Here is a 12902-nt window from a genome sequence, read left to right as displayed (position 1 = left end):
ATCAACATATTTACAAGGGCAATTAGCAATGGACAGTAAACGCTGGCCTAATCAGTGAATCAGTGTATGAATAAATAAAACTTTAATCCAGGACATTGAAGTATATGGTTTTCATCAGTGCTTTTCAATTTCAGTCATTCAGCACTCTGCAGCATTAGATTTATTTTACTTGCAGCTATATGTATTATATTGTTGAGATCAACAGAAATCTGAAACAAAATACTAGAAGCACACAGATCAGTGAGCAAGAGAAATACAAGTGTATCTTTCATCAGCTCTTATGAAGAAGGTATTTGCCTACCCACTGTATACTTCCCATTTTTATTTACTTCTAATTGATAACCAAAAGATTCCTGGTTTATTTTCTTGCTTGTTAAAATCCAATTTCAAAACTGTTCACGTCCTTATCTGTCACTGAAGACGTCACCAACACTGAACACCATTGCTCAATGGTACAAAGTATTAACAGCACAGAAACAGCACATTAGCCCCAAGAGGCCTACAACAATGTTTATGGTCCTTAAGAGTCTACCCTTCTTCATTTAATGCCATCAACATATCCTTCTATTCCTTTCACCCTCAAACTTACCTAGCTTCTTTTTGGAAACAACTATGCTATTTGCCTCAACTACTGCCTAAGGCATTTCTCCTATCTTTCTACCTTATCAAACCCTTATATAATTTATTACAAGAACATAAGGTCACCCCGTCATTATTCTCTTCTTTAGGGAAAAGAGCCCAAAGCTTGTTCAGACTTCCTGCATGTTGTAATGTCTGATTTCTGGTCTCCTTCTAGCATATCAGCAATGCATCTTCTCTAGTGCCTCCACATCCTTCTCGTGATATGAAGACTAGAAAATATTCAGTGTTTCAAATCAGTCAACCAATGTTGCATACATGCCTGAACTAACTGTTTTTCAAATTCTATTCCTCTCTAAATGAGGTTAGTGCTTTGTTTGTTTAAATTATTTTATTAACGTGCATCATCTCTTTCATTAATTTGTATATCAACTCTGCTCAGTTTAGACAAAGGGTAGGATTTTCATCCCTCATAGGAGGGTAGTACAGAAGCAGAAGGGCACCAAAGTTTGTGTTGCCAACCAGTGTGCCAGCACTATCTCACTTACCAGCCATTTTTCCAAAGGCAGGATTGGCAGTCAAAGTGGCAGATAGCAAATTGTGGATACTTCATAAGCTTATTAAGGTTAATTGGCAGAGGCCAACTGTGGACTCCCCTCAGTGCATAAAGGAGTAGGCCAGCTGCCTGGCGGCAGCATCTGGCACACAGCTCAGGGTCAAGTAGACTTTGAGGCCTTCCCCATATGCCTGGCCTTAGCTATGATAATAGGTCATCCTGTGGATGGGTCCTCCTTCTAAAATGGTGGCCCACTTGCTGAATCGAATTTTTAATTTAAAAATTGGAGAGCATAGAGATGTACTCTCTCTCTCTTTCAGTTGAGCTGCAGTTTTCAGCTCTTCCGAGCTGGAGAGTCTCCTCTTGGACCTGCAGCTTCAAGAACCTGTTCTCCATCTTTAATTGATGGCAAGCCCATCCTCTGGCCACTAATTGACCATTTGGGGGGGAAAACACTGTCAGCTGACTGCTTCCCACACCTAAAGTGGGAGTTCCCATCCAAAAATCAAAATCTTGCCCCAGTCAAGGAGTACAACACCTCCTTATTCTTGCTACCAAAATGGACTACCTCACACTTATCTCCATTGAAGCTGGTATGCCAATGACATACCCATTCTGTAAGTTTATTATTGATTTCCTGTGTTTTGTTGCAGTCTTCCTCTGCATTAACTGGACCCTCAATTTGGTGTCAGCAAACTTTGAAATTGCACTTCCAATTCCTGAGTCCAAATCATTAGAGGAAATGGTGAACATCAGTGGTCGCAGCACCAATTCTTGTGGAACACTAATTCCCATCTTTTGCCAATCTGCATAATTACACTTTACCCTGTCTGTATTTTTCTATTTTGCAGTCAGCTTGTAATCCATCCTGCTATTTGTGCTTGATTCCATGTATTCTGATCTTAATCATTAGTTATTTGATATCGTTTTTGGTTATTTAAATAATTACGTCAACAGCTTTGTCCTTGTTAATTTCTTCTGTTACTTCTTCAAATAATTCAACGAGTTTGTCACACGATCTTTCCTCTTTAAATTTATGCCAATTACTCTTCATTATAAATGGTTTTCTACTCAGTAAGGATGCTATTAACTTTCCAACTACCGATGTCAAGCCAATTGGTCTTTAATTCCCTTTCCTTTGAGCTCCCTTTTTACATCTAGGAATCACATTAGCTGTCCACCACTACTCTGGCACAATTCCCTTTACAAATGACTTTATAGACATTTAGTACCTTCATACAGAGTGTCAGATTCAGTTCGCTCACATCAGTAAAGATATCTTATACTGATGAGACATAAAAATAAGTCTTTATTCTTTAGAAAGCCAATGTTCTATCAAAGCTTTCAGCCTTTTTTCAGAATTCTATTTTGAGCTCAAGTCCTCAACATCATCTTTTCTGTAGCACCTGTTTCATCAGTCCCCTTGAGCTCACCACTGATGTACTTACCCAGATATGAATGTGCACATGCTAAACACTATGTGCGGAATTTTATGAGATCGAGTCTAAGGCTGGAATTTTACCATCCCGCTCGCCATGGGAATTGGAGCGGGCGAGGGGTGGACAATGGGTAGGTTCACTGACCTTGGGCAGGATTTTAGTTTCGGGGTGAGTGAGGCTGTAAAATCTCACCATATGTGTCCAGCTAGCATGAAAATGGGAGAGTTCCCGATACCTTTTTTGGGTGAGTTTTCACACCCAATCTTATGCATTTAGTCTCTGAAAAGAGGGGCTAGCCAGTTTAAAGAACAAAGAAAGAACAAAGAACAATACAGCACAGGAACAGGCCCTTCAGCCCTCCAAGCCCGTGCTGCTCCCTGGTCCAAACTAGACCATTCTTTTGTATCCCTCCATTCCCACTCCGTTCATATGGCTATCTAGATAAGTCTTAAACGTTCCCAGTGTGCCCGCCTCCACCACCTTGCCTGGCAGCGCATTTCAGGCCCCCACCACCCTCTGTGTAAAATATGTCCTTCTGATATCTGTGTTAAACCTCCCCCCCCTTCACCTTGAACCTATGACCCCTTGTGAATGTCACCACCGACCTGGGGAAAAGCTTCCCACCGTTCACCCTATCTATGCCTTTCATAATTTTATACACCTCTATTAAGTCTCCCCTCATCCTCCGTCTTTCCAGGGAGAACAACCCCAGTTTACCCAATCTCTCCTCATAACAAAGCCCCTCCACACATAGAACATAGAACAGTACAGCACAGAACAGGCCCTTCGGCCCACGATGTTGTGCCGAGCTTTATCTGAAACCAAGATCAAGCTATCCCACTCCCTATTATCCTGGTGTGCACCATGTGCCTATCCAATAACCGCTTAAATGTTCCTAAAGTGTCTGACTCCACTATCACTGCAGGCAGTCCATTCCACACCCCAACCACTCTCTGCGTAAAGAACCTACCTCTGATATCCTTCCTATATCTCCCACCATGAACCCTATAGTTATGCCCCCTTGTAATAGCTCCATCCACCCGAGGAAATAGTCTTTGAACATTCACTCTATCTATCCCCTTCATCATTTTATAAACCTCTATTAAGTCTCCCCTCAGCCTCCTCCGCCTCCAGAGAGAACAGCCCTAGCTCCCTCAACCTTTCCTCATAAGACCTACCCTCCAAACCAGGCAGCATCCTGGTAAATCTCCTCTGCACTCTTTCCAGCGCTTCCACATCCTTCTTATAGTGCGGCGACCAGAACTGCACACAATATTCCAAATGTGGTCTCACCAAGGTCCTGTACAGTTGCAGCATAACCCCACGGCTCTTAAACTCTAACCCCCTGTTAATAAAAGCTAACACACTATAGGATTCTTCACAGCTCTATCCACTTGAGTGGCAACCTTTAGAGATCTGTGGATATGGACCCCAAGATCTCTCTGTTCCTCCACAGTCTTCAGAACCCTACCTTTGACCCTGTATTCCACATTTAAATTAGTCCTACCAAAATGAATCACCTCACATTTATCAGGGTTAAACTCCATTTGCCATTTTTCAGCCCAGCTTTGCATCCTATCTATGTCTCTTTGCAGCCTACAACAGCCCTCCACCTCATCCACTACTCCACCAATCTTGGTGTCATCAGCAAATTTACTGATCCACCCTTCAGCCCCCTCCTCTAAGTCATTAATAAAAATCACAAAGAGCAGAGGACCAGGCAACATCCTGGTAAACCTCCTCTGTACTCTCTCCAAAGCCTCCACGTCTTTCTGGTAGTGTGGCGACCAGAACTGGACGAAGTATTCCAAATGCGGCCGAACCAACGTTCTATACCTCTGCAACATCAGACCCCAACTTTTATACTCTATGCCCCGTCCTATAAAGGCAAGCATGCCATATGCCTTCTTCACCACCTTCTCCACCTGTGACATCACCTTCAAGGATCTGTGGACTTGCACACCCAGGTCCCTCTGCGTATCTACACCCTTTATGGTTCTGCCATTTATCGTATAGCTCCTCCCTACATTGTTTCTACCAAAATGCATCACTTCACATTTATCAGGATTGAACTCCATCTGCCATTTCTTTGCCCAAATATCCAGCCTATCTATATCCTTCTGTAGCCTCTGACAATGCTCCTCACTATCCGCAAGTCCTGCCAATTTTGTGTCGTCCGCAAACTTACTGATCACCCCAGTTACACCTTCTTCCAGATCGTTTATATAAATCACAAACAGCAGAGGTCCCAATACAGAGCCCTGCGGAACACCACTAGTCACAGGCCTCCAGCCGGAAAAAGACCCTTCCACTACCACCCTCTGTCTCTGTGACCAAGCCAGTTCTCCACCCATCTAGCCACCTTCCCCTTTATCCCATGAGATCCAACCTTTTGCACCAAGCTACCATGAGGGACTTTATCAAACGCCTTACTAAAGTCCATGTAGACGACATCCATGGCCCTTCCCTCGTCAACCATTCTAGTCACTTCTTCAAAAAACTCCACCAGGTTAGTGAGGCATGACCTCCTTCTCACAAAACTACGCTGACTATCGTTAATGAGTTTGTTCCTTTCTAAATGCGCATACATCCTATCTCTAAGAATCTTCTCCAACAACTTCCCCACCACGGACGTCAAGCTCACCGGCCTATAATTACCCGGGTTATCCTTCCTACCCTTCTTAAATAACGGGACCACATTAGCTATCCTCCAATCCTCTGGGACCTCACCTGCGTCCAGTGACGAGACAAAGATTTGCGTCAGAGGCCCAGCGATTTCATCTCTCGTCTCCCTGAGCAGCCTTGGATAGATTCCATCAGGCCCTGGGGATTTGTCAGTCTTTATATTCTCTAACAAACCTAACACTTCCTCCCTTGTAATGGAGGTTTTCTCCAACGGTTTAACACTCCCCTCCGAGACACTCCCAGTCAACACACCCACATCCCTCTCCTTTGTGAATACCGACACAAAGTATTCATTTAGGATCTCCCCTACTTCTTTGGGCTCCAAGCATAATTCCCCACTTTTGTCCCTGAGAGGTCCGATTTTTTCCCTGACAACCCTTTTGTTCCTAACGTATAAATAAAATGCCTTGGGATTCTTCTTAATCCTGTCTGCCAAGGACATTTCGTGACCCCTTTTTCTAGCTAATAGAGGCTGTGGGCAGGGCTTAATTCACCAGCCAGCTTTTAGAGGGAGGTATTGCACATGTGCAGACCTCTGATGCTGCACACGCGCATTAGTAGGGGTCTAACAGACAGAGAGAGAGCTGTTAGGCCCCTGCTACTGTCGGCAGCCTCAAACAGCACCCATGCAATCACGGCGGCCTGTGGCCCGAGATGCAGCCCCTGCCGCCATCCAGATCAATTGTGGCCCCGTTCCCTCTCTCGCTGATTGCAGAGAGTGGCAGCGGGCCTCTCCACACCACACTGGCCCTGCCCCTAATGGTCCCACCCCACAGCCCCATTGGCCCCGTCTCCTGGCACTGTCCCATTGGCCCCACCCCCACTGGCCCCATCCCCTGGCACTGCCCGTTGACAGTTCCAAGTTGCCCAGTTGGCATTGCCCAGGTGCCATCCTGGCACTGCCCAAGGGGTAACCCCACCTTGACCCTGACCTCCCTGGGGGGCCTCAATGGCCTCTGGTTCCACCGGCGAGGCCAACACAACTGTTCCCTGCTCATGGGGAGCAGGTGGTTCTCTCTGGTGAGGCCATAAAGGCAAGCAAGCCCGGACAATTGAGCGCCAGGCTCACTATGCACATATAAAACAGCATTTAAATAAATGATTTCCCATTTCCAGTGGGAGGCTGACTGGGCCGGAAATCCGGGTCTCGTAAAATCTTGAGAGCCGAGCAATCAGGCGTGATGCTGTCCAAAGTATCAAAATCAAGCCCACACAAACCCCCATTGGGACTGCTTTTGTTGTATGCCAGCCTTGGCTTCCCACCTCTCAGTTAGAAGGTTATAGGTGCAAGTCTCCCTGAACACAAACTTGGGCTGATATTCCACTGCAGTACCGAAGGGCTTCTTTTTGGACCTGATAAAGCGAGGCTCCCTCTTCCCTCTTTGATGTAAAAGATCCTATGACACAGTTTCAACAGGGGCAGGAAGAGCTCCCCAGTGTCATGGCCAACAACACACAAACAGCTTAATTGGTCATTTATCCCACTGCTGTTTGTGAGACTTTGTCTATATTACAACTGTGACCACACTTCAAAAGTACTTATATAGACTGACATGTACTTCTGGAACGTCTTGAGCTTATTAAATTTGATTTTCTTTTCTTTTTAAAATAGTAATTTTATTAATGGCTCTTAGAATAAGTGGCACAGTTAATTCTGAAAGGCAATTACATTTTTCAGTACTGCTGCTGATTCGGAGACTGACCCAATAGGGCAGGTGCTACAGCACGTTCTTCCCATCAAATCAGATGCAATTTAGACACAGGCTGCACAATCATAAAGGAGCTACGCATCGCTGTTGCAGGCAAAAGTACTCATTTTCTAAACCAGCATGATGATAAGTAGATTTGCAAACACACAGTCAGTTTGCCATATTATAAGGTCAACAGCTACGGAGCAGTTTCAACAGTGGTCATGGAATTATTAAGAACTTAGAACACTTGGACATAAAGCAGATGATGGGCAGCAATTTACTCTCACCTGGGCGGGGGGGAGGGGGAGGGAAATAAAGTACACAGGGGAGAACTGAACTCTATTACAGAGGCCAACCCATCTTTAACATGGCTGTATGAAGGCTTCAACAGAGATCAGACAGTTTTCAAGCAATATTCAGGAATAAGAGGTTTGTTGCATTTCATCACTGTGCTAAGTTAAATAAATATTTTTAATCTCATTGACGTATATGTATAAAATACAAATTACACAACTTGCAACATTAATAAGGAAAATTTATTTTCTGGGAATTTAGTAGGGAAAGAAGAATTTCAGGAGATGTTTTTGATTACATATCTGAGGTGAGTATTGAAATTGCATGGTGTGCTTTGAAAGGGATAAAGCACATTGCGAAAAAAGGAAAAAGATGATGGTTGGCGCAACTCTACAATGGTTTTGTTGCATCAGTAGTAACAAAAGTGTAGGCTGGTGTACACAGCATTCATATTGCAGCGGACACTGAGCTCTGTATTAAAAATGTACACATTTAAAAACAATTAATAGCCATGTATAAAGTGCCCTTAGATTTCTTGGTGTTACAACAGAACACATGTTTAAAAAAATAAGCATAGCTCTACCAATAATGAGACAAATACATTAGTCATCAAGAACTTGATTGGTAGTGGTTGGCTTTCATTTTGAAGATTTCAAATATAAAAATCATCTGAGTGGAAGGGAGGAAAAGATGTCACAGAAGATACGCATTTGTTAGAGCTCCTCCCTGGTTTGTTGCATTTTTCTAGGCCATCTATCTGGTCATAGCAATCTTCATCTTATTTGCTTGGCTAAAACTAGCTCGAAAGGGCCATTCTGAAGTTAATCATTTAAAGAAAAATTGCTCCTGACCCTAAAACGGGTGATGAGAGGAGTAAAGTGGAAGAAGACAGGTAAGTAATAACTTAAACAGAAAGGAAGGAGAATGGTTATACAGAAATAGTCAGTATTAAAGTTTAAGTTAAAACAAAATAGTTCGAACATAGGATTGAAAAAAAAAACTAGGGAAAGAAAAAGAAGGTGGTGAAATAAGAAGTGTTTAAGTCTTTTATCCTGGTTTTATTACAGTGTTCGCTTTTGAAGTTAGTCAGTATTAATTTTTGAAGTTAGTCAGTATTACAATAATAAAATGACTCCTGGCGTTTATGTAGCTTAATTACTGTGTATTATATTACCTGCTGCAGTGAATAAGATTAAAGTTCAAGATCCAGCCAGCAGCCATTTCCTGCACCCACCAGCAGTCTAAGGATTTAAACAAGCATGCTACAGATGTTACAGGCAATTTACTGTATTTTGCTTTATCCTATGTAGAAAACAATCACCTTGCTCAAAAGAAAAGGGAAAATTCAGGTAACATTTTAAATTAAAGAGAATACCTCAAGTACTTCTTTTGGCAGTCCTCTTAATGCAAATGATATTTCATTGCATGCTCAATGGATAACCACATTTAGTTTACTCGGCTAAATGGAACACATTGTTAAAAATAAAGATAACACCTTGTTACTGTAATTTTCTTTTGAGATCCCATTTATGCTCATTTGTAACAATTTTGTTAAATAAAAATATCATTTATCTCAGTTTTCACATTCTATCAAGGTGTTAAACTATGTCACCCATAACATAAAAGTGCTTTTTGTTCATGACTGGTGGGTAAAGGAGGCACATATGTTTCACAGTGAAAATGTCAATACACTGCTTTTTATGTTTACATGTATGTGAACAACATGATTCAAATCTTCATCATTTTACAGACTGTGCCTTTTAACTGGATGGGTTATATTAGAAGAATCTCTATATAACTGGTTATTTTGCAATCCATTGAGTAAACAAAGTGATAATACTATACCTGTGAAAGTGACAGGTTCCATTCACTTTCATTACAAAGTTGGTAAAACGTTTAAATTGAGTCTTTAAAGAACAATTTTAATACACAGTTAAGTCCTATTGAAATGCACTTCTCATCCACACATTTTATCCACTTTTCTTCTTTTATTACTCGTTTTCTGGAGAATCGGCTTTGAATTTTCCAGCCTTCCAGAAACTTGAAATAGGAATTAACATAGAAGAATTTGTTCCGTGTACCAATGTCACTGTGCAATTAAATTGATACCACTGGTAAAGTTCCTATCTCTAAACAAAAACAAAAAAAATTATAAGCAGCATCTCATTGACCACAACTGCAGCCAATTAATCTACTCCTTCAAATCCTTCAGCGTTTTCCACTGCCATAAGAAGCTTCTCTCGTAAATCTTCAAAAGATTCATAAGGTGGTAAATCAAGGCGGTTAAAGCTGCGAATAAAAATGAAATACAAGTCATTAAATGTATATTAGGCAACAACAACCACCAGCACAAAAGTGTCAATGTGTGTCTGTTAATCAAAAAGATTAAAGAACTCCAAAGTTCCCTGTTGTGTCACTCACACATAGCCAGGGACCTGGAGTACAGTTTGTGATTTTTCTACACAATTATTTTTCTCAAATGAGATAGAACTCAAGTTATAACTTATGTGCAAAACCACGTAAAGTTGGTACAGGGCTCTGAGAGTGACAACAATGATATCTTTGGGTCAAGAATGACTAACTATTGGTGGTGTTTTCCTTGTTGACCTTAATTTGCTAGAGATGTTGATTAATTGTTGTCTTGACGTTGAGGGCATTTCCCTTCTGACATTCTAAGGAAAAATCACAAATGTTCAATTTAAGTAACACTTTGGGCCACTGAGCCCAAAGTTTGCAAATCTTTTTATGGGTTGGGAGCCCCTGTAAATACTAAAACTCTCAAAAACACTGTCCGAACTTCTGAATACAGTGTTAGCCGCTGAAAGGATATCAGTGCTTTATTTGCATTTTAAAAAGTTAGTTATAGGTCAAATCCAACATAATGGAACTCTCAAAACTCTGAGGTTCCTTAATGAGGTCTCCTTCAGCTCCACACAATCGTATTAACCTGATTGAATTTTTTTGAAGAAATAACTGAGAAGGTGGATGAGGTCAAGTCAGTTTACTTTTAATTCATTTATGGAATGCAGGCATTGCTGGCAATGCCAATGTTTATTGCCCATTTCTAATTCCCTGAAAAGGTGTTGATGAGTACTTTCTTGAACCCATGCAGTCCATGTGGTTCGCCCTCTAAGATTATACTAACAGCGTTGCGTATTCTTTGTATTTCTGTTATTCTGGGGACAAAGTATCTCTAACTTATCCCTGTACAGGTACAGACAGATCACATATCTTGGGAAAAGACATGCGCTGAAACCTTGATGCCATTTATGCTGGTGGGATCTTATGGTCCCAATGACGGCGCACCCCCGTCACGGGTTTCCCGGCTGCGAGGTGTGCGTTCAATGGGAAATCCCATTGACAACGGTGGGACCATAAGATCCCGCCACCAGTGAGTGGCGTGCCACTTCCCGCCATCATGAAACACACCACAGAGAGGGAGGAAAATCCTGCCCATTGTTTTGTATCAATGGCACCTCCAGTGTAGTTGAGGATAGAGGAAATATATGCTATACACTCATAGCTTTATCCTGTTATTCCCCCATTCTTTAAAATATCTTTTCATTGCTCTCTGAGGAAGGGTGTCCTTACTATAGAGGGAGTACAGCAAAGGTTTACCAGGCTGATTCCTGTCAGCAGGGCTGTCATATGAGGAGAGACTAAACTGGTTAGGATTATATTCACTGGAGTTGAGAAGAGTGAGAGGGGATCTCATAGAAACATATAAAATTCTAACAGGGTTACACAGGGTAGATTTGGAAAGAATGTTCCCAATGGTGTGTGAGTTCAGAACTAGGGGTCAGAGTTTGAGGATAAGGGGTAAATCTTTTAGAACAGAGGTGAGGAGAAATTTCTTAACCCAGTGGGCAGTGAATGTGTGGAATTCACTACCACAGAATGTAGTTGAAGCCAAAACGTTGTGTGATTTCAAAAAAAAAAATAGATATAGCTCTAGGGGCTAAAGGAATCAAGGAATATGGGGAGACGGGGAGATCAGGATATTGAATTTGATGATCAGCCATGATCAAAATGAATGGCGGAGCAGGCTTGAAGGGCCGAATGGCCTACTCCTGCTTCTGGTTTCTATGTTATATGGTGAGAAGCACTGGCTACAATGGATAATCCAATCATACTATGTGGTGTTTTCCTGTCTTTTTCTGCATATGTTTGATTTAATTTGATTTATTATTGTCACATGTATTAACATAGTGAAAAGTATTGTTTCTTGCACGCTATACAGACAAAACATACCGTTCATAGAGAAGGAAACGAGAGAGTGCAGAATGTAGTGTTACAGTCATAGCTGGGGTGTAGAGAAAGATCAACTTAATGCAAGGTAAGTCCATTCAAAAGTCTGACAGCCCAGGGAAGAAGCTGTTCTTGAGTCGGTTGGTACATGACCTCAGACTTTTGTATATTTTTCCTGAAGGAAGAAGGTGGAAGAGAGAATGTCCGGGGTGCGTGGGGCCCTTAATTATACTGGCTGCTCTGCCGAGGCAGCGGGAAGTGTAGACAGAGTCAATGGATGGGAGGCTGATTTGCGTGATGGATTGGGACCATTCACAATCTTTTGTAGTTTCTTGTGGTCTTGGGCAGAGCAGGAGCCATACCAAACTGAAAAATGATTAAGATGCACTACACCAGCTTTTGAGGGTTTGTTACTTGTAAAAATGGGAAAAGTCTTCAATAAAAATATATTTAAAAAAAATAACTTCATGACCCTGCTGCTATTGCCATCTGAGGCAGAGAGTTCCAAAGTCACTCAACCCTCAAAAAAACTCCTCATCTCTGTCCTAAAAGGGGGCTCAATTTTAAACAATGGCCCTAATTTTTGACTCACCCACAAGAGGAAGCATTCTTTCAACATCCACTTTGTCAAGACTATTCAGAATCTTATATACTTCAATCAAGTCTCCCATCACTCTTTAAACTCCAGTCCTCTGTCCAACCTTTCCTCATAAGACAATCTCCTCAGGTATCAATCCAGTAAACCTCCTCTGAATGCACAGTGGTTAGCACTGCTGCCTCACGGTGCCAGGGACCTGGGTTCGATTCCCGGCTTGGGTCACTGTCCATGTGGAGTCTGCATGGTCTCCCCGTGTCTGCGTGGGTTTCCTCCGATTTCCTCTTTCAGTTCCGAAAGACATGCTGGTTAGACGCATTGGCCACGCTAAATTCTCCCTCAGTGAATGCAAACAGGCGTCGGAGTGTGGCTACTCAGGGATTTTCACTGTAACTTCATTACTGTAAGCCTACTTGTGACACGAATAAACTTTGAACCATCTTCAATGCATTTACATCCTTCCTTGAATAAGGAGACCAAAACTGCACACAGCATTTGAGCTATGGTCTCATCAATGCCCTGTATTGCTGAAGCATAACATCCTTATCTCAATTCTTTGCTCAATTCCTCTCGCAATAAATATAGCATTCCATTAGTCTTCTCACGCAATTAATATGAACTTATGCATTTAATAACCTCTTACCATGTGTGAGCCCTTGGTAACTTTTCTGGAGTTCCCCACTGTTCTATTGTAAACAGCTGAGGACCATTGGAACCTGTGTGAAATAACAGAAAGTATAGCAGGATTTTTTAAAAACATGTTTCTAGAACATCTTAAAGGCATATGTTAAAACACTAAGCGAATAACCTCCAAC

At 42.0% G+C, this 12902-nt stretch overlaps 1 protein-coding gene across 18 annotated transcripts in view; it reads right to left on the bottom strand.

Annotated features, from left to right (window-relative positions):
- Positions 1–7468: 7468 nt before the first annotated feature.
- The window catches only part of nedd4l (NEDD4 like E3 ubiquitin protein ligase), a 446698-nt gene continuing 441264 nt past the window's right edge, over positions 7469–12902 (bottom strand). For all 18 annotated transcript variants that reach the window (XM_078220225.1, XM_078220244.1, XM_078220283.1 and 15 more), the window contains 2 exons: positions 12731–12803; positions 7469–9533 (listed from right to left, as the gene is read on the bottom strand). In XM_078220225.1, coding sequence (XP_078076351.1) covers positions 9431–9533; positions 12731–12803 — 176 coding nt within the window. In that variant the 3' untranslated portion in view covers positions 7469–9430. The remainder of the gene's footprint in view (positions 9534–12730; positions 12804–12902) is intronic.

Source organism: Mustelus asterias, chromosome 1, assembly GCF_964213995.1.
Source record: "Mustelus asterias chromosome 1, sMusAst1.hap1.1, whole genome shotgun sequence".
NCBI lineage: Eukaryota > Metazoa > Chordata > Chondrichthyes > Carcharhiniformes > Triakidae > Mustelus > Mustelus asterias.
The sequence above is the reverse complement of the archived record's forward strand: the minus strand, read 5'-3'. Positions and strand labels throughout refer to the sequence as shown.